Source organism: Ixodes scapularis, unplaced genomic scaffold (assembly GCF_016920785.2).
Source record: "Ixodes scapularis isolate PalLabHiFi unplaced genomic scaffold, ASM1692078v2 PGA_scaffold5__190_contigs__length_132052651, whole genome shotgun sequence".
Classification (NCBI taxonomy): Eukaryota; Metazoa; Arthropoda; class Arachnida; order Ixodida; family Ixodidae; genus Ixodes; species Ixodes scapularis.
Window position 1 is genome coordinate 50,191,730 of NW_024609880.1, and position 21,785 is coordinate 50,213,514.

Here is a 21,785-nt window from a genome sequence, read left to right on the forward strand (position 1 = left end):
GTCGTTACTCGGAACCGCAGCTTATTTACTGGCAAAAGCGGGAACAATGAAGAAGAGGCAAGTGTCAAAAGGTAGTGGCTTGTGGAATCCACGGTGCCTACGTCATGGCCCCTCCAGGTATTACAAGCCTCTTGAACAAAAGCATGAATAGTGTCATTAAATAAGCTACGCTTCAGAGTAGCGACACTTGGCCTTATTGTGGCTTAAAATCATGGTTGCCAGTTATTTGAAGCTTTATCTAAAATCACAAGAAACGCTTTTCCGTCCTCCACTTTAAACAGTTTTCGACAAAGCAAAGCAACATTACATGAGCTTCCTAACACCGAATCTAATGCTGAGGACGTCGCACTTTTGAATTATGACGATCGCCAGTTGCGCCTGCTCTGCACAAGCAACAAAATGGCGGCGTTCACAGCACTGTCGGGGAAGAGAGTGCCGATACTCTAAGCGCAGCTCATTTATTGGCTCTAGTTCCCGCGAAACTCCTTTTCCCTGACTGAAACTGAAAGTAAATATGAATAATACACCATCATTATAGCTTATTTAGTTATAACAAAATACACATAATGAGAGGAGGAAGCGGGCGGGTAGGAGAAACGCGGGTTTTATGTGCGACCGTTGTAACCGTCTCAAAAGGAAGAACGCACGAGCTTGCGCAGGTTAAAAAAAAAAAAAAGGCACCAAAAGAAAAGATGCGGCACGCTGTGTTCTTTGTTATTATGCGTCTAATTGCAAATTGTTGTGTGTATGTTTATACAGCCGGAAGTTAGTCTGCCTTAGTGGGCGTCTGGTGTCTCAGCTTTAGATGAACAATTTAGCCAGTGCGGTACAGCCGCAAACCTGGGGTCTTTAACGTGCACGACGCAGTAGTGATACACGACCGCACGCCGGTACGATGCTCTTCCAGATCGAAACGGGCAGGGGCGGGGTGGGTTCTGCAGCGCGAGCTTTCGCTCCAAGTGCTCCGAGCTGGTGTGCGCTAGACCATGCACTCGGCCACCGACCCCCCCCCCCCCTCCCCCTTGTGCGTCTAATTTATATACAGGTATAAGTATTTGAAGATCGACGATGGACGTCGATCGTCTCCAAGTAATGTAACGTAGTAACAATGTATAAATAATAAACTTGTTGAAGGACTGAACGACTAAATTTTTCCATTCTTGGATTGTAATATGGCGGTAGCCTATTGTACTTACTGTTGATGAAGAGCAATATGAGGTGACGAGGTAATTATTAATTGATGAGGCTCCATAAGGACGGCGACATTAGTGGGTGTCGAACCACAACGTACAGTGCCAGATTTGTTTCAAGTATCGTGTACCCAAAGACTTTCTTCACCCGCAACATTATAAGGTAGAATCAACAAGGATGCTGCTTTACAACTGCACGTTGAACAGGACAACTGCACTGTGCAGAAGTGCGGCTTATTCGTTAATATGAGGGACAGATTTCTAGCAGCATTCCCTGATTGACTACTTGGAACAAATGGCCTCGTTGACGTAAAGTGTCCCCGTTCCAAAATATTCTTGAAGCATACTTAAACCGCAAAGGAGTATGAGGCGAAAAATAAGAAAAAGGAGCCTGGTGTGAAAGGTCCATATCACCTAGCTTCTACTATCAAATACAAGGGCAGTTATACAATACACAAAGAGAGTTTTGTAATTTAGTTATATTTACACTGAAGGTCATTGATATCCAACGTATTCAGAGAGATGACACCTCCTGGTCAACCAACATAGAGCCTTTTCTACTCAAGTTTTACATGGAAGGCCCCACTTCCGCTGAAATTCCTCACGTAGACGAGTTGTCCGACCGATTAAACTGCCATTACTCTCTATCTGGGAATCTCTCGATCTTTGTTCGTAGGCTACAGTAATATGATATCGAGGGGTGTGGCTCTTCGTCCGCCGAATATTGCTTCGGCGGGTTTTTTTTCGTGTAAGATGAGACCGTCGCGTCCTGCCGGAACAAGAACCTGGCGATTCTTCACTGAACCGCTTCTTCCGTAAGCTTCAAAAGGGCTTTTTTTCGTTTCGCACATCATCTGCTCTGCTTGCCCGTTAGTTGCAGCATGGTATGGTGCACTAATGTGATGCCTCATGCCGGTTTTTTTTTCTTCAAAACCTTGTTTATTTTATTTGAAGCAAAATTTTGCGCGTTATTAGAGAAAAGTATTTTCGGTAAGGCAAAAGTAGGTAAAAGAGACCGTAGAACGTCAATGACGTGTTTGGACGTCGTGGCAGCCATCGCGTAAACTTCCAGCCACTTAGAGCACGCATCGCCCATGACTCCGTAGAGGGATACGTTTCGCCACCCACCGACTGAATAGTGGATCGTTTTCAGTTACTGTTCATGATGGCGTTGGATTCAAGGAGGACCTCGAGTCTTTCCACAAAGTTAGCCCAGGTGCCAGGACTTTTGTCGAAAGCGGCAAGTGTTCGAAATGTCGACAACGTTGGTAGCCACGTGTTGTGCTTGACACTGGACACTTACCATTCGCTGAGAAGAAACTTGTTGTTCGTCTGCCATGAGTCGTCCGATATCAGTTCATCACCGCAACACCATCTCCCGACAAAACTGGTCTTCATTGTTCGCATGTCCATAGTTAGCAATCACGTCAACTTATTAATTCCCGAACGCTCATAACTTGGCGTCGCTAAACGCCGTTCATTCATAGCGCCTTCATTGCAAATAAACGTCTTCCTATTTCTTCTGATGGTTTTCCTAAGCTGTACTTACATCATTATGTGTGTCGGTACTTCCGAAAATATTGCAACGGCGTTTGTTTTCAGGGAACTATAATGTAACAACCTTTACAACATCTTCCGGACCCCGTGAAACACAATATTTCGTGACGTTATTTTAGTCGTCATTAAAATGGTGAGGTAAGTACCGTAAATCGCGAAGCAGTTTACTTGACGTCCGCTTCCACTGGTTGAGTCTACTGAGCGTGCATTCCTGCAGAGGAAATTTTCATTGATAGAATATTGACACGTCAATCAACATTTGATTCCTTCTTGGTAAGATTTATTGCGAAAGCCCGTTACAACCGCCGAACCGCATCTCCCTATATCAGAGAACAATTTATACCCAGCCTGACATTCTCGCATACATCCGTTTGCTGGGCTACGGTACTTGAGCTATCTGAGCACAGCTGGCAGCGGCGCGAGCAAGGCCACGAGGGGAACGTGATGGTGCTCGAGCCATCCCACTGTGAACCAATGTTTCGGCCACCCCACGGGTGCGTGTCGCCATCTATTGGTTGAACTAACGCCTTGTTCAAGATGGCTGCCGTGGGACCGCAGCCTTAAGTCATGATCACAGGGCCGAATCCTTGCTGAAATCGCCATTTAATGGGGCGGTGCAACGATATTCAGTTGGTATCTTTTTGTGTGTTTTTTTTTGTTTACTTTATACGAGCTTATTGGCAATAGTGGGACCCAAGTATACGCGCACATAGCGCCAGTGACCAAGAAACCTCTTTGTTGCTGATAAATTAAAAAAAAAAAAATAATAAAGCCGAGCGTTTTCTTTTTAGTATCTCCTTTGCAAAACTCTGTGACGTTTTGGAGGTCGCTGTGCCCCCCACTGACGATATCTTATTGCGGCTCATAGAATGAACCCGAACATTGCGTAGCGCCCGGTGCTCTCCGCAGGCCCTTGGCCGACAATCAAAGCCATGACCAGAGGGGGCACGTTTATTGTGAATAGGACACAGAAGGCGCGCGTTTGAATGCAAAGATCTTTGTGGACGTTAGTAGGCTCATAATCGAAGTAGTTAGCTCGTTTACGAGCGCAAATTGAGAAATAATACTATTAAGTTGAGTATGATACAACACCGACTGTCGCAATTTATTGTTTAGATAAAACTGTGTACTTGCCAGTGAAAAGAAATGATGGGTTTTATAAGCAATCTGGTACGTGTCCCCCAACATCCCTGCGCAGCACCATCAAGCCCGCGTCAGCGTCGCCGCCAGCGTGTATTGCAGTGTCTCGAACATAGTTGCAGTTGCGCACACAAGGACAAGGACAGGGAAGAGAAACAAGTGGACGACAGACAGTTCCTCTTCTCTGTCCTAGTCCTTGTGTGCGCAACTGTAATTATGTTCAATATCTACCAACTCGCCCAACTGCCTACTCTATAGGCAACCTGCAATGCAGTTGGGCGCTACACGTTGCGCCATCTAGCGGCTGCAAAATAAAGAAACTGGGTAGTCCAGGCCTGCGCGAGTCGCGGGTGCAGCGGGCGAACGCATCCAGAAACCACGTGTGAACGTTGCACTCGGGTCGGCGTGCCCTTTTCTTTGGAAATGTTTTTCGTAAAAGTAAGTTTCAACTTCACGTCTCTACGACCTCACCGGGTTCCTGTAACATATCGCCTACCCTCTCAGAGTTCCCCCAAAAGATAAACGTTGTTACTGCTGCGTGAATGACGGCCACAGTCGCGAAGGTGATTCAAGCGTCAAACTTCACCGCTTCCCTTCGAGATCTTGGGAAGCGACATGGCGACAGAAGTGGATTACTGCAGTGCGACGCATCAAGTAAGTGAATTTTACAGAAACTATTGGGGGGGAAGTGAAGGAAAATATGTGTGCAGGCTCGGGAAAGTGGTCGGACTAACTCGTTTTGCAGACTACTCGGCAAAATAACATATTAAAAGTTGTATTACGAGTCGCTTTGACAGCCGCATAGGGAAATACGATAGGAACAATCGTGCCGATTGTTTATTCGCTGTGACGTCGAGAATCGGGCGATCAGGTCTTCAAGCGAAAGGACCGTCGGCCCGTTCCGGCACCCCTAATGCCGTTCGGCACGCGTGGTCGCAACCAAAACCTTCTAAACCTGCGAGTTTTCAAATAATGGATTTTCGTAGCACAAAATTTTGTTTGTTTCAGTAACCAAATTTAATGCTGAGTCTGGTAACAATTGTGACGGCATGCAGAAAGCAGGATGGTGAAGTTTTTCTTTAGAAAAATCTCGTGCGAAGCGTAAATATCCTTCTTACGCGTACACTTCGTTGCCCGTTGCCATTTTACACCAGGCTTTGCAATGTGCGTACGGTTCTTCAGCATGCAGAGTTTGGTTCTAATTACCCAAATTTTATTCTAGTGTGTGTGGCCGTCGGGAGGAGAGAACGGCCGAGCGAGGCGCGAGCGGGGGCCAGCCGGCAAGGAAGAGCGTGCTGCACGAGGCTGGGGCCGGGCAGGAACGATAGAGCCGTTCTGGCTAGTCTGGCCCATGGCGATTCCCGGGAGCATTCCACCAGCGAAGTTCGGATCAGGACCGGCGGAAGCGGCGAACCCTGACCATACTGGCCTAGTCCATGACAATCCCGAGTGGTTCCGCAGCGAGACTCTGGCAGTGATAGCCCAGAACAGCTAGCCTACGCAGCGCTGGCGTGGGAAGGGCGATTCGCAGGCCTGGACGCGGGCTCCGACTGTGAGCTCTGAACGACGGGCGACAACTAAGGTCGGCGGGTCCGGAGTGCCGGCTCTCGAAGACAGGCAACCGGGATGTACAATAAACCGGGATAAACCGGGCAACCGGGATGTACAATGTATACATAAATGATTGTGTCACTTCCTGGGAAACGAGCGAAGCACAGACCGATCGGGCGCCGGGCGGCCACAAGTAGTGAAGACATTTCAAACTGGTGTCCAAATGACGACTCTAGAATATTCTCTCAGCACTTGGACCTAGCAAGGTTCCTGATTAAAAAACCGCGTAAAAGAACCAGGGACGCAGGTACACACGGGGACTGCTGAAATCGGGGTCGCCGCCGCTCGCAACGGCCCGACGGAAAAACTGGCCGCCCCATTAACAGAGACGCCTCCGCTTGTGGCGCTGAGTGCAGTGCTCTCGTGGCGCCGCCTGGCCATTGCCGGCTGCCTATTGCAGTGTCTCACCGAGCGTGCGACGCGGCGACGCCAAGAGCCAAGACGCACACGTCTGCCAGATTGCGGCGTATACTCTCGTAGAGTTTCAGCGTGTTTGCCGCTTAAGGGGGGGGGGGGGGGGGGGGTGCCCTAGTTATGATGTAAGGCACAGGAATTGTCCTCTCAGGTGCTATTGGTACTGTTCAAGGTGGACGGGTCTCTGGGAGAGCAAAAGTCTGAAGACACGGAGGTAAAGAAAACTTCAGTATTCGTTTTGCTTTAGCCAAATATGAGCTCTGACTTTGCCATTGTGCACTTTATCGCGCTGTCCACGAGCTAGTTTGGCCGTTTCCACGATTGGTCAATTAGTGTATCCGCCCTCAAGAACGAACTGAACCTCCCATTACTAAACGTCCGCCGCAAGATAGCGTGCCTTCGCCTCTTTCACCAGATTTACCACTCCTTCCGGCGCTCCGAGACTCTTTTCTCCTTCTCCCGAGGCGATCCTCTTCGCCACTTTGAAGAAATGTGTCTATTTTTCGGTACTAATATAAGTAACGACGACATTAACCGTTGGAAGAACTTAAAACACCGCCGAAGGGAAAACTTGACAGACAATAGAGTTTGAAAGCAGATTGTGTCGTGCGTGATCCTACAGGGGGTATTTCAACTGACGCCATATTTGAGGGCGATGTTTAGAGCGCATGCTCATAAGGAGCTCAGATTAATAGATTGATAAGACCGACAGTCTTGGTAGTGCGAAAGGCACGTTGCAGAAGAACTGTGGAAGCTCTCGGTCAGCGAGAGGTCAGCAGTCGCGCACACAGCAATGACCTCCAGTGAACACGCCCTAGAGCTTGCATGTGCACAATTAAAGGAGCAATGCAACAATTTTTGTACTTTGCACAAATACCGCGTAAAACAGATCCCTAACGTTAATGACCTATGAAACACGCGTTCGTTTTTCACCTCACGCAATAGAAGTCCCAGAAAAAAATTTAAGAAAAACGAGCAGCATTCACCCCCTCAACTCGCAGCCAGAACAAGCGGCCACGTGATCTGGAGCCGATTATATGCCGCCAATGTTGATCACAGCCACGCGCTGGGGTTGGCAAAGCGCAGGACACGCGCTGAGTTCCAGACATTGTTATGGCTCGGCTATTGTCGTCGTTGCAGCGATTGGACACGGGTTACAACCCGAATGCTCCTCGAGATAGCAATTGACACGAGCCCAAGTCGAGTGCCCACGCAATGCTCGGGTCCAATCTATGAGCCGCATTCAAATATCGTCACTTGGGTGTACTGCGATCCCCGAGTTACGTCATCGAATTTTGCGAAGGAGAGATTGAATGAAAATGATCGCTTTTGTCCTTGAAATTACACCGCAACAAAGAAGTTTCTTGGCCAGTGGCGTTGCGTGTGAGTATCCTTGAGTCCCAGGTGTGCCAGTAAGCTCGTGTAGAGAGAAAAACATTCCAATTGAATATCGTTGCACAGCTCCTTTAATACTTTCCCAAATAAAGAGTACAATACCTTCGGACTGCCAGGCATTTCAGCGCTGCTACGGGCCAATCGGCTGCTCATATTGGTCGACCAATTCGTTTAAAAAGCTGTGTAAATTATACGTCCTGAATGATCATGCCCCACAATCAAATATTTTCCCATGTGCTCCGGGCTGCGCTGGGCCAGCGCACTCGTCCACAATATTTTTAAATTACACCGAAGTTAGACCTGTTTCCAAGGAGCGTAGTGCAAATGCCACTTTTTAACCCAGAATCTGTTACATAGCTGGCTTCTACAGCAGTTTCCGGTAAAGCAACCCTGTAACGAGAGAGTGCCATAAGGGTGCTGTCTCAGCGGTTGGCTGGAATTCCTATCCTCAGTGATTAAACAGGAGTCCCACGCGAACACTGACCGGACAAGCAAGTAAATTAACTTAAATTTGCAAGTAATCTAAATTACTATTTAATCTCTTGAGATATTTATTGACATTAAGTTGTCTTGTATTAGATCACTGAGCAAGAAATTTATTTAGATACTTCTTTATTTCGTAAGCATATTTGCAAAAAGGTATACTTCTTTGACGTTTGTACACCACTCTAAAAAGAGAACAAAGTTTCCTAACGAACTGAAGAAAGATCCACAAACCATACAGATTCTTCGCCAATTCCATCTCTGGTAAGTGCCAACAAACGTTCAGAAGCAACGACATCAATGGTCTACCGAGACTCAAGGGCGGCAACAGCAGCAACCAGCAAGACCGAAACTTTTTCCTTCATGAAGTCTCTCACAAAGGCTAGGCTCATTTCTGTTTGATCCCAATCATAGCTTTAATATACTCTTCAAGGCCCAAACACCGTAATACAGAAGGTGATACGATACTATTTAAGACGATTGTTCTGACTCATTAGCGTGAGAAAATCTAGAGCGACGTTACTTTTAGTCGTATTTAGAGTGCCCCCTGAATCTTGAGCACCCAAGCCCACGGTGTAGGCAGGAGATCCGGGGTGAGTGATGGAAGCTCGATGGTCAGCTTTCTCGAACTGGTAGCACTCTTCCCACGTTTGTTGTGATGCCACTCGAGCTGGTCACCCTCAAAGCCCAACATGGTGATCGTTGCTCCAGGTGACAATTCGAGCGTTTCTAGTGAGAGCTTGTTGGCCTTCGGCCACTTGAGGACAAATACGTATACCGCATCCATGTCCTTGTTGGCTGTGTACCAGATTCCCTGCGTAAGCGTGTCATTCTGGTACCTCCATGGTTTTGAACCGTAAACAGCCTCACCGTTCACACCCAGCCATCTGCCCAGCTGAAGCAATCTCTCTTCAAAAACAGGTTCAATGATGCCATCTTTGGTGGGCCCTACGTTGATGAGGATGTTGCCGTTGCAGCTTATGGTTCTCGCCAACTCTTCAAGAAGTTCTTCGATGGTGTGGTAGTCACTTAGCTTCGCGTTCCTCCGGTATCCCCACGATTCCTTGTCGATGGTCATGGCATTCTCCCACTTGTGCTTCTGCAGTACTCCTGGGTTGTAGTGGTCCTTGCAGTTGTAGAAGTCGCCATGTTTGCAGGGTATGCCAACGCCCCAACGGTCATTGACCACTACGCTGGAGCTCACTGGGCTGTCGTTGTAGAGCCAAGCTAGGAATTCAGTACTGTTCCAGTAGGTGTCTGAAGCCTCCCAGTCTCCGTCGGACCAGATGACGTCCGGCTTGTACCTGAATTTTTTTTAACGTGGCATTAGGATATTTGTAACTTCAGAGATGAATCGATACGATCGTCTAAATATTTTTTATGCGCAACGAAGTAAACTAAGCAAAGAAATTAAGAAATAACTCTTGGAAACGGCTTCATGTAGTGGACGTTGCAAAAAAAAAAAAAAAAGTTTCGAGGATAAGACATTTAGACATTAACACATATCAGACGGTCAGACGAATATCTGCATATTTTTTAATCGTATCCGAAGATGATACTTTTCTACGAGCCCGGGGGGGGGGGGGGGGGGGGGGGACTGGGAAGTAGCGACGTTCTAAGTCCATGCCATATCAAAAAAGCGCAATGCCAGTTTACAATTCTTGCAAAAAGCAGGAATAGCCCGACACAAAATGTTGTCGTACACCTCTACTTTATCGCAAGAAGTGACATTATATCGATCAAGTATTTTCTGCTATGACAGACCACACGGTATTATTGGAATAACTCTGTAACTGAGACGTTATAAGTTATAACTAACTTTCCACCAGGGCCCCAAGATAGCAATTATCTTAACCAAATTACAGAATTTGGTAAAAGAACACTTACTATAAATAGAAAGCTGTAATGATTACCGCTTTCTATATACCTGTTATTTTACAATGAATGACCCGATACTTAAAACGTTTTGTCCTATCGGTTTTCATAAATTTAGACAATTCATCATGTTTCCTACACCTCGTCGTTCTGAAACGGGCCCACAACAAGATACTCAATATTTTGAGTGAATACTGTTCATACCGATCAGAGAAAAGAAAAACGCACACACACACACACACACACACACACACATACACACAAAACAATGGGATACAATAAGGCAACATTTACCTTTCGACAACCTCTCTGAGCTCCGGCATGGTCTTTCCCTTGACAAAGTCATTCGTTGTCCACTTGGCAGCTTTGTCAGCGAGGTAAAGCGGGTTGTACCACTCATAAAGCGAATGGTACAGACCAAAGCGAACTTTTTCTCCCTTCTTCCGAATGGCCGCTGCAAGGTCACCAACCAGATCCCTCTTGGGCCCGACGTCCCCAGCATTCCAGTTCCAAGACACTTTCGATGGCCACAGCGTGTACCCTTCGTGATGCTTGCTCGTTAACACCACGTACCTAGCTCCAGACTTGTAGAACAGGTCCGCCCAGCGGTCCGGATCAAAGAACTGCGCCGTAAATTGGGGCGCGAACTCCGGATAGGTGAAGCCGGGCTTGTAGTTCTCAAGCATAAATTTCAGGTACGCGACATTCATGTCGTGCTGCCAGTGCCACCAGAACCACTCGCTTCCAAAGCTGGGGACCGAGAATACTCCCCAGTGTAGGAAGATGCCGACTTTGGCATCGTCGTACCAGGTAGGCAACGGCCGAGTGTCCAGAGAACTCCAGTCTGGAGAATAGCGCCCGGCGTCTGCAAGTACCCCTCCGGCTACAAGAAACAGCACGATGCAGGAAGGTCTCATAGTTCTCACAGACACTTGTTCCAAAGGGAGTTGTTAATGTGGGATGCCGCTTCGCTTTCGACTGATTTCTCGGTGGCGACGACGTATCAATGAGGGGGAATAGGCTTCCCACCGATGATAAGGTGGGAACCGCCGCTTCGTGATTGCGGTCGACGAGGAGAAGCGATTACATATCTGCATCTGTCCTGTGGCGAAAATAGAGACTGTCGTCAACTTCTTTATCCAAAGTATGAGGACGAGGACGAAAGTCCCGATAGAGTGGAGGTTGAAATTTCAACAGAAGGAGATGGGAAGAAAGGCGAGGAAGAAGACGGAAACTTTGTTGGTGTATATACATAAAAATATAAAAAAAGGATTTTTTTCTTAATTATTATTAGTCGCCATTAAACTATTATAGGTAGGTGTCGGTGTCCGCGATTACTCCATGCCGGAGTGATGAACCCGGGAATTCTTCATTTGAAACAAATGGTGCCGAAACGTGGGGCAGTCAACGCGCAGTAAACAAGGATAATCACTGGGAAGAACGCCATTGTTGACTAAACAGGATGGAGAGAGACAATATGTACCGTAATTATGCCGGCAAGAGCCAGAGGTTCTCACGGTGAGAGGACTTCCTGTATGTAATACCCTCTCACGAGGGCCTTTAGGGGTAATATGAATAAATATGTTGATGTAGCCCTGCTTATCAAAAAACATTCAAAATTGATTTATGGATATATCAAAACTGATAGAACGATATAACACATAAAACATAAAAGACAGCTCACAGATATAAATTCAGCCATCGAAAAACCTTTGTGAATCAAATATTTGAAAATGAGATTAAAGACACCGACGTCTCGAACGTACTGGAATCATATATCCTTCGCTTGATAGTATCTTCAGCTTCTTCCTTCATCAGCCCTAAAAAAAAAAAGACCGTTATTATGCTCCGTTTCATCTTATGTTGTACCGCAGCAAAGGCTAGAAGCGCGAGCTCATAGCGTTGGCAGCCGCTCTTAAGTCACGAGAGCTTGTGCCGCCGAGATGGGCCCCAGAGCAAGGAGCTCGCGCTTGTAGCCTTTCCTGCGGTACATCATAAGGCGAAACAAAGTATATTATGGTGGGCAAGAAGAGGTATGTCTCCCGATCGCACTTGCGAAAGTGACTCGGTGATTCAGCATGCGGAGCTGTGGAGGGTTAGAGCGGGCGCCGGAGGGCCATCGATCAGTGGATAACGGCGCCACCCTGCACTACAGGGAAGGTGAAAGAAGAAGTACGCCGAGGGGCTACACAGTCCTACAATATTGCTTCACTGCAGCCTGTATCCGTTGCGTTGTGTTCAGTGTGCCGTGCCCAAATTCATTATGCGGCACGACGCGGCACTTCACTATAGGGAGTATTCACTGGCGACCATATCCGTGTGCGCTGCTGCTGAGCGCGTGCTGACGGCGAGCTTCCGCAGTCTTTTTGGAGCGTGCATTTAGCACCATCAAGGTTGCCGGTCTTAGCAGGCTATTTTTGTGAGCTCGTTCTGAGCATGCGCTCTAAACATCGCCCTCAAAGATGGCGTCCAGTGAATACCTCCTATTGTGACCAACGGTGAATACATTTTCTTCTTCTTTAGTCATGGCCTCCAGGATGCTCCACCGGCCGTCCCATTCGACTCAGCCCCCAGCAGGAGGAGCGTGTCATGCTAACACCTTCGCGCTCCGCAAGTGGCGCCATAAACCCAGCCAAGCTAAGCCAAGCTATTTAAGCCAAGCAAGCAAAGAGTAATATACAGAAGGGAAAGAGCGGAAAGTCGGGCCGGTTCGCGGGCCCAGATACGCCTCCAATCCCGTCCGCGAAGCGGCGCTACTATAAAAAGTAGTTTGAAAGATTACGGTTAAAAAATGCTCCCGCTAAAAATTGTGGTGCTTTAATAATATTTAAAGAATTTAAAACGGTCATAGATGTCGACTCGGTTCCTCGCCAGGAAGCTTTGCACGAGGTGCGTGCCACGTGAGAGAAGAAGGCGACGACTGATTGTCGTGTCAAATGGAACGCTACTGAGTAGGCCTCAGGGCAGACATTCCACTTGTAAATATACTTTTAACACTTCCGCTCTTAAATATATAACATCGGCGACGAGGTAAAGAAATAAGCGACGACGGCAACGGGGGACGAAGCGGACGCGCTCAGCCAGCAAGGCACTATGGCGGCAGCCACGACATTTGGCACCATCGACGAGTTCGCGCCGGGTACCGACGCGACATGGCCTTCGTACCTGGAGAGAGTTCCCTCTGTTCGCCGGCTCTTCCGTCCGATGCAAGCTACGAGCATATCGTCTCAAAGCTGACGGCTCACTTCAACCCTAGGCCGTCCGTCATCGTGCAGCGGTTTCAGTTCGGGAAACGCGACCAGCGACCGGATGAGAGCACCGCTGACTAGGTCGCCAAGCTTCGTCGACTGTCGGAGCACTGCGACTTCGGGGACGACGCTGGACGATATGCTCCGAGACAAGTTGGTGTGCGGTCTCTTGGATGAATCACTTCACCATATTCCACGTGAATCACGGTTACTGTCTAATTAACTGCCAAGACTGTCTTTGTTCGTTTGGCAGGGTTGCACCTCTCAGAGGAGCAAGGAGGAAAGCTCTGTCAGTACACTACGCGTCGCAGGGGGCACGCGGAGTGAAATCCGGTTATGTTCCACGTTATACGCCGATTGAGATCCAGAGTGCAATCTCAGGCGCTGTCTGCTTCGATTTGGATAGGCCTGTTGCTATGTGTTGCTGTCTGGAAAAAAAGAGGGGGGGGGGGGGTAGTTCGCGTCAGCAAGGATGCTAGGATAAAGTACAGCTACAGGGTCCGCCAGATACGACCATGTAAGGTATGGCTAAAAAAAAAAAAAAAAAAAAAAGAAAAACGTAGTGTTAATTTTAATATATCAAAAAGTGTAATGCGTGGAAGTTGTAAATAAACTGGTTATTTTTTGCGACTTTCTATTGTCTGTTTTCCCAGCGAGCTGCGTCAGAGTGGTGAAATTGTTTGTGCCAGATTTGCCTCATAACACCAAGTTTGTTGGCGAGCCAGCCCCATTTTATAATCGCCTTTAAATATTGCCCAGTTTAAACTGGCTAGTACTGCCCGGTTTACGAACACTGGCTGATTAATTGCCAGGCGGTTACTCTCATAATCGATGTATAAGGCGTAAATAAGCACCACAATGTGACTAGTGAAGGTTAAGTAATAACGAGGAAACCAGCGCCGGAAGAAATAATAAAGAAAGGATTTCTCGTATTTTGAGAAACCCTAATTTGTTAGCGCTGCACAGCCGACACGTTCCTGAAAGTTCATTCATTGTAAAAGCGCTTGCATGTAGTTCCAGCTGTCATACCTCAAAACATATGCAACATTTCATAAGCGCAACATCTTCGTTATATTAAGACGTAAGTGTAAATCGTAGGCAAGCTGGCTAACAACTTTAATGCCAAACCCAGGATAAAAACACACACATATTCCAAAAAAAAAAAACGGATTCGCGTATTGTGTCTGTTCAAGATTACGCGAGTTATCAGACAATAAGGACTTTTAGCAAACCACTGCCGCGTTCCGAGTACCGCACTACCGGAGTCTTCGAAGCATGCTTTTAAGCGCGCGCCCGAGTGATACCGTGGCAGCGGGGCGCTGGCTTAAAAACATGCTTCAAAGGCTCCAGCAGTACGGTACTCTGAACGCTGGCAGCGGTTTTCTAAAGGTCCCTAATCTCGCTAAGCATGATCAAGATGAATTAGCTCAGGTACAATCAGCACGGAATGAAACCCGAACGCCGGAACGCGTGGCCATCGATACGGGCTGCTCCACCTGGAGGGCCCGTGAGAACTAATGAAAATGCACCTGGGAGCGAGGGTGCGGGTCCTACTAAGGTGTCCTCAACCCTCGCGCGGGGCGTCTGGGACTTCCGCGTTTCGCCGGTGGTGCGCCAGAGGCGCCGTCACTCGGGGTGCTTTTCTGTCGCCGCACTGTCGCCCCGCTGTCGCCCGGTTGACACCGGGCGGCCGCTTAACATGGATATAGCTCTCTGCGATAGGCCCTGCTCAAACAGGGTGATGAATCTATTCCGATACGCCTAGCATATCGGTGGTTACCAAAGAGAGCGTTAGCAAGCGATTCCTCGCTTTTTAAGAATCGACTGATAAGCTAGCTCGCACGAAAACATGCGCATTGCTCATAAAAACCGAGGCATGCGCGTCGGTCTGTTGCAGCATTCTTTTTTTTTTTTTTTTTTCATGAAGAGTATGGTCGTGCGAACAAACGAATTTTATTTTGCGTTTATGACGTTTCACTATTTCTCAGAAACTGCGCGTGGCACGTTGTTCACCGGAGCCCCAGTGCGGTTCCGGCGACACGTCATCAAGCACTACGGGTCTTCGGTGCACGAAATGTTTCAACTTTTATTTCGCCCTTGCGATACACAAAACGATAATGAATGACAGCGCTGAAGAGATATCGCTGGGAATCCGATACACAAAGCGAGTGACTGTGCTTTTTGTATCGGATATGACGGCGCGTACAGCGCCTCACCGGCGAAACACGGAACTCCCAGACGCGCCTCGCGAGGGTCGAGCTCATCTTAGTAGTACCCGCACCCTCGCACCCCGGCAGATTTTCCTTACTTCTCAGGGGCCCTCCAGGTGAAACAGCCTGTATCAACGGCCACGCGTTCCGGCGTTCGGGTTTCATTTCGTGCTGACTGCACGCTCATGTATGCACATCGCTTCGCAACCGAACAAAACATCGAGCGCCGATAGCGGTGTGACTTGACGTATGTACGAATTAAGCTAATAAAAAGTTCGTAAAGAGAGCGGAACATACGCGTGCCCGTATAATGATAGTGTGACCAGTGGTGTACGTAGACTCTGTTCTACACTTACGCTTATGACATTACGGGTTGTTCTTACCGCAATGACAGCTTTTGTGCAGGCACACGGAGAGCTAGATCGCTTCGAAAACCGACATTGGTACCGCCACTCGCCGGTTCTTCACCGATCCTGTCGAGAGTTCTTCGGTGTCAAACAAAATCTTTCGTTACTCGGCGTCGTGTTCTCCCATTTTAGTTGGCTCCTGCACGCATGGAAAGTGGCTTTCCCGCACAATTAGCTAGGTCCCCAGCGCTGCGGGCATATCGATGCTAACGCTGCGTGCTCAAAAGCCTTGCATTTTTCCCCGCTGGACGAAGCCTAGCAATCGCCACACCTCCCATCCTAGCCCACGATACTATTAGTTTGTCACATATATGTTGTACGCTGAGATGATGATAGCGATCAAAGTTGCCAGACTGAATTTCAGAAACGTTTTATTGCTTCAATGAATCTTGAACTTCATGCCTTACAAGCTCCTCCTACACGTTCCTTCAGGGAGAAAAAAAGAAAATGGAAGGGACAGGGAAAATAAGGCTTGCTTACACAACGGACCCTCAGAAACACTTGGACTGGTTGAAACCTATCGAATACGATTGCTCATGGTACCTAACAGTGTAAACCTTGCGCAATGTTTTGCAGATGCCAAGGGGAAAGGTATCACAATCTGTGATACATGCGCATGCAAATTGCGCGCGGGGTTATTAAAAGGATGCGGTAAGAACCATGTTAGAGCTGAGACTGGATTAAAAATAATACATGACTTGAACTGACTTCACATCTGTGACCATTGTGGTGGTCTTGCAGCTGAACGCGTACTTTTTGCAGCACACATTTCGCTCCACCGAATTTGTTTCTTTTTTCTACAGAAGAACAACTAGGAAGGACCAGCGGCACGGTGTAATGACGCGACGTGAAAGACACGTATAGGCAAAGAAGAAAGCCTAAATACACAGCTGGGTATGAATTAAGGGCCTGGAGTAACAAACGAGAGAACAACATGTTTGCCCATTACCGTGTATGCAGGTTGCTAGTAAAGCTCTAATTGTTTTAAGCTTATAATAAAGCAATAAGTAACAACAAGTGGTACATGAATGCAGCGGGAATATTTGTCGTGGTCGAACTGAAAAGACGATTAGTTAAAACGAGCAATGTCCCCATGCTATTTCGACGTGATACTCGTACAGCCAGCAATATTTATAAAAAAAAAATACAGGTATAGTCGGTGCCTAACGATCGATCGACTGATCGAGTATGTATTCTGGTTACATTGGAGTGTACTAGTGGAAGAAAAACGTCGTCAAGTAAGTACTTGGTTAACGTCATTTAAACGCAAGCAGATACGCTGACAGATCCTCTCGTCAAGGGAACGACTGGAGGCATCTTTCTGGCAAAAGTGCCTAAATGGCTCCTTTTACTTTAAGCACCCAAGCCCAGGGCGTCGGAAGCAGGTCGGGAGTGAGTGACGGAAAAACGATCGTCAGTTTTCCCCGAACAGAATTCTCCCTACTTCGGTTTTGATGCCATTCAAACTGGTCACTCCCTAGACCCAGCATGGTGATGCTCGCGGAAGGTGACAGGTCGAGTGATCCTAGGTAAAGCTTGTTTGCCTTGGGCCATTTGAGGACAAACACGTAGACAGTGTCGTTCGCCTTGTTCGCCGTGTACCAGATACTCGAGGTGAGCGTGTCATTCTGGTGCTTCCAGGGCTTCGAACCATAGACTGCTTCTCCGTTCACACCAAGCCAGATGCCCAGTTGGAGCAGCCTCTCCTCGAATATCGGATCGATGATGCCGTCTTTAGTGGGTCCGACATTGATGAGGATGTTGCCGTAGCAGCTCACGGTGCTGGCCAGCTCCCTTATGAGCCCTTGGACAGTGCGATAGTTGCTGAGCTTGGCGTTCCTCCTGTATCCCCAAGAGGACTTGTCGATGGTCATGCAGTTCTCCCACTTGTGTTTCTGCAGGACCCCGGGGTTGTAATGGTCGTCGCAGTTATAGAAGTCGCCGTGCTTGCAGCACAGTCCCTTGCCCCAACGATCGTTGACGACCACACTGGACTTGACGGGCTGTCATTGTAGAGCCAGGCGAGGAATTGAGTACTGTTCCAGTAGCTGTCTGGGGCCTCCCACTCTCCGTCGGACCAGACTACGTCGGGTTTGTACCTGCGATTGAGTCGACGTTGCGAGATTATATTTTTGAAAACGCAAGTCTTTAGAAACAGAAGTTACAATAAATGTTTGAGTGCCCTTATAGTAACAAACAGCGTAGGCAGTGGAAAAAAAAAAAAGAAATTCACGGTGATATTCTTGCTAGGGGTGCTTCTGTTTTCCTCAGTGAACTTGCTCTTGTTCTGTTGAAAACTGCCATCATGTTGACATTTTAAATTGTGTTATCACATTAGGCGTGGACGCAAAGTAGTTGTATATGCAAATAAAAACTAAATATGTCATTGGCAAAACGGCAAGCTTACATAATGCAGAGAGCACGAGTACTCCCCCTAAGAAAATTCCTAGGGTATTACTGGGACAGTTTGCTGCTTTGCAACATGAAGCATCATGGCTCTTATTTTGTCCAAAAATACCAAAGATCTCCTTGGACGTCGGCTCGCCCATGCATTTCCGACGTCGCGAAAAACGCCGCGGCGATTTGCTTTTATCTGCGCCGCCGTTCAGGCGAGGTTGTGGGAAATGGGAGGTTTTGCATCCATGTAACCTAAGAGTGACTGCGAATGTCTTCCTTGAGTTATTAAGAAAACCAGCCGAGATCAACGAGGGCAAGATAAGGACCGGGTATTGTATTTAGAACCGCAACGGTAGACATCATCGATTAGTAAAGGGAAACACATTATATTTAATGTTCCATATTTAGCTTGAGCGCTCAAATTTTGAATTAGCTCAGCTGGATTAGAAGGTGATTAAAAATATGAATAGTTGTTGAGGTGGGAAACAACTGGCTCATATCCGCAAAAATGGCGCTTCGGTTCAGTTCTGAGCGAGTTTTTCCTTCGACGAGCTTTATTGTTCTCAGTGTTGCTATTAATTAACACATTTTGCGTGCAATATAGACGCTTTGCAGCAGCTGTGCATGAACGCCGCCATAACTGACCTACAGTTTTTGTTTCCTCTTATTTCGTTTATTTCACTTCCTCATTACCATAGCGGGCCAGGTTATTGCCACATTAGATTCAACTGTGTCCTTTTCTAAAGCATCGGCCTTTGTAGAGGATTGTCAACTGCCGTTTCAGTTGTTCGGCATCTCGGTAAGACAAGAGAAGGTCAGCAATGGCGGCTGTAATTTGGCGCGTGTGTAAAGCGTCTATACAATAATGTTACAGCACGTAATGAATCGCTCTTTTGGCTCGTCAAGCATTAAGGTCACGACGTACAATTAGTGGCAGCAGCAACCTCCGGTAAGCTCAAAAGCACAATTCGTTTTTGTTATATTTTTCCGAAATAATTATTTTCTAATCAGTTTATATACAGTAATACAGTATCAGAGTAAACGTCCACCTGAAAGCTGAAACCGTTTCTTCGAAGCAGGAAAACTATTTTCTGCTTGGCCCAGATGTACTACCAGGCATATATCAATTCTGAATTAAATGAAATAGACCAATGTCACCAGCCAGTTTGACTACGCCACCGCTGTGGCCATGCACCGAGAAAACCTTTAATCTTTCTGCACGTGCGGCAACCCCGCTGGAGCTCTGAGTGTGTGCAGCACGAGACGGCACAAGCCCTCGCATCCACGGTCGTCTGCTATCTGTGAACTAAACTTATGGCGGCGTCACGCATGCGCCTAACGCTTAGTGAGATCGGTCTATTGCTCACAGAGAATAAAAATAAAGAAGAGTAATATGTACTTGGCGACGACTGTGCGTGATATATCGAGCATCAGGACGCACTTTTTGATGTGGGGATTTCATTCATTGTTTGGACGTAGCAGACGACGGTAAGAGGCTTCGGTATGTCGGGTTAAAAGCTGGCTTGAAAGGCACTCGTGCTAATCATTACGAATATGAACGATGGTAAGCTGTTAAAAGATTACATTAATATTTTTGTCCGATATTTTATAAGGTAACGCTATACTTCGCTTCACGTCCCAGCGCAAACGACAGTTTGTGCTGATGAGGTAAGTAAACGATAAGTTTTTGGCAGGATGAAAACGGCAGGGAGGTCTTTCAGTTCATCGTTAAGAAAGAAATCCTCCATCGGTAATCGACCGCAACATAAAGCTTACTAAACATTTATTATTTTAGTTTAAAACAAAAGAAAGCAACAAATATCTGCAGATTTCGTACTACCAATTGTCAAAAGTCGATCAGATGAAGTTTAAAAATATCGAAAGTAACAATTTCTTAAATTGTTGCTCAAAGCTTGCAGTATTTTGACTTTTTTTATTTTTAAACAACTTACGGGCACAACGACAAAAAAAAAAAAAAAAGAAATAAAAAAAAACCACAGGCAACAGTGAACCTTAAAGTATATATATTTTTTTAAATACACATAGCAAGATATACTTGGCACAAGAAGTTTCAGCTCGAAAGCATGATTAACACAACCTTAAATTCCCCCCCCCCCCCCCCCCCCCCCCCGAAATTCTTCAATACGACAGGGTTGCTCAAAAACCAAAGTTTGAATTTTTTTTTCTTTTGAAATATGAATTCAAGTAAAGTGAATTTAATTATATTTAGAAGAACAGCTTCCATGCATTGTATATACAAATATGAACGGTTTGGAAAGTTCCTATTTGTTTTCCCGGTGCCCTCAAAGTTTTGTCAACGCGCAATCGGAAAAGTTATTGCTTCAACCTCCTCTCAGACGCGATTTTTTTTTTCTCGCGAAAAGAAGGAAGTATCGTATTTTTCGGTGTATAGTCGGCGGAGTATACATGTTCAAAAACTCAACTTTTACCCGGTGCGGTGTATCTACAGGTGCGGACTACACAAGGTGGTGTATTTTTCTAGATCGTTTACTGTGCAAAGACGTGAAGAGGTTTATGAATAACGGAGCACATTAATGGTGATTTATGTAGGGTACAAGCCCCTTTGTGAGCTAACACAGCAGGCATTTGCCAATATGTGCTGTCTATGATCACGTTTACGTTCTGATTAGGCACTATAGGTACCGACTATACACCGGGTGTGGAGAATCTAAGCGAACACTTTTACTTTTGGTTTCAAATTTGCCTCCGCGGACTGTACACCGGAAGAAGCGGAAAATACGGTACCTTGCAAAAAGCAAGGTTTGTTCTGCTATGTAGACATGCTTTGCTACCTCGTATAAAATTTGAATGAAAAAAAAAAAAAAATAAACATGACACCCCTATGACTGTTTTTGCCTGAACAAACCTGCCAGTCATGGTGTAAAAAAGTCGCGATTCAAAGGCAAACTAAATAAACCAAATCTATTTGATTTAAATCAAATTAATTTGATTGAAATCACTGTAGCTAAAAATAATGATTTTTTAACCGTGTACGTATTTTTCAACATTATTGATTGACTGATAATTTCGTCCGATCACTATTAATAATGCAGAAGAATTACCGTAAATGTAAAGTACACTGTAAGGAACAACTTTTAGTTACTGTAATCCCCGCCCTACTAACACGAAAACAACCTGACTTTTTTTTAGTTAAATACAAAAAAGACATCGTTCGATTTTTGTTTTTCAGGTTATTGTAATATAATATTACTTTTCTCGACTTGGTTTCTTTATTTTGCATTTTCATCTTGTTGCAATCGGACGTTACATAGCTGACGAACAAAATGGAAAGTAAAAATCAAGCTCAGTACAGTCCGAATTTCTAAAAAGATCGCTTCTTTTTGCTTCTGTTTAGTCGTATATAAATCTTTCTTGTCTGGCGATTCTTTGCGTTAAATACAAAACACATGCACATCGAAAGCAGAAACAAAAAAAAATATTTTCGGGAATATTATTGTGGGTTAAATCACTATATATAGTAACGGGTGTCATTTAAACAACAATTTAATCGCGATTTAAGTCATGATTTAAATTATATTGATTTTTATTCTGCACCTTGCTCCCAGTGCTGGGGCAGCTTCCTGGGTAGCATGAAAAGGGTGTGTGATTTTATTTCGATACAAAAATTTATACCAAAATCTTCGTGAACTAATTCGGTTTATGCAGGTGAGTTATACAGCCCGGGGGACATGATACAGGTGTAACCGCGGACTTGTACGCGACAAGTTACAAGTAAATGATTACTGATAATCAATTACACTTTTTTTTTTTACTTTTTAACGCTTCAATAATTTTTTATGCGGTAACGTTCGCTGTAGTTCAGTTACTATTTTTTTC

General features: G+C 46.2%; 2 protein-coding genes across 2 annotated transcripts; both read right to left on the minus strand.

The window, feature by feature from the left end:
* Positions 1 to 8,181: 8,181 nt before the first annotated feature.
* Positions 8,182 to 10,659, minus strand: LOC121837913 (alpha-L-fucosidase-like). Its single transcript, XM_042293780.1, has 2 exons — positions 9,960 to 10,659; positions 8,182 to 9,094 (listed from the first exon to the last, which is right to left on the minus strand). The coding sequence occupies exons 1-2, from the start codon at positions 10,580 to 10,582 to the stop codon at positions 8,326 to 8,328; spliced, it is 1,392 nt and encodes a 463-aa protein (XP_042149714.1). The 5' UTR covers positions 10,583 to 10,659; the 3' UTR covers positions 8,182 to 8,325.
* A 6,029-nt stretch (positions 10,660 to 16,688) lies between these two features.
* Positions 16,689 to 20,825, minus strand: LOC120843361 (alpha-L-fucosidase). Its single transcript, XM_042294202.1, is given in 3 exon segments — positions 16,689 to 17,535; positions 17,538 to 17,629; positions 20,815 to 20,825. Coding segments are annotated over 3 exon segments (774 nt in total). The 3' UTR covers positions 16,689 to 16,864.
* Positions 20,826 to 21,785: the final 960 nt, after the last annotated feature.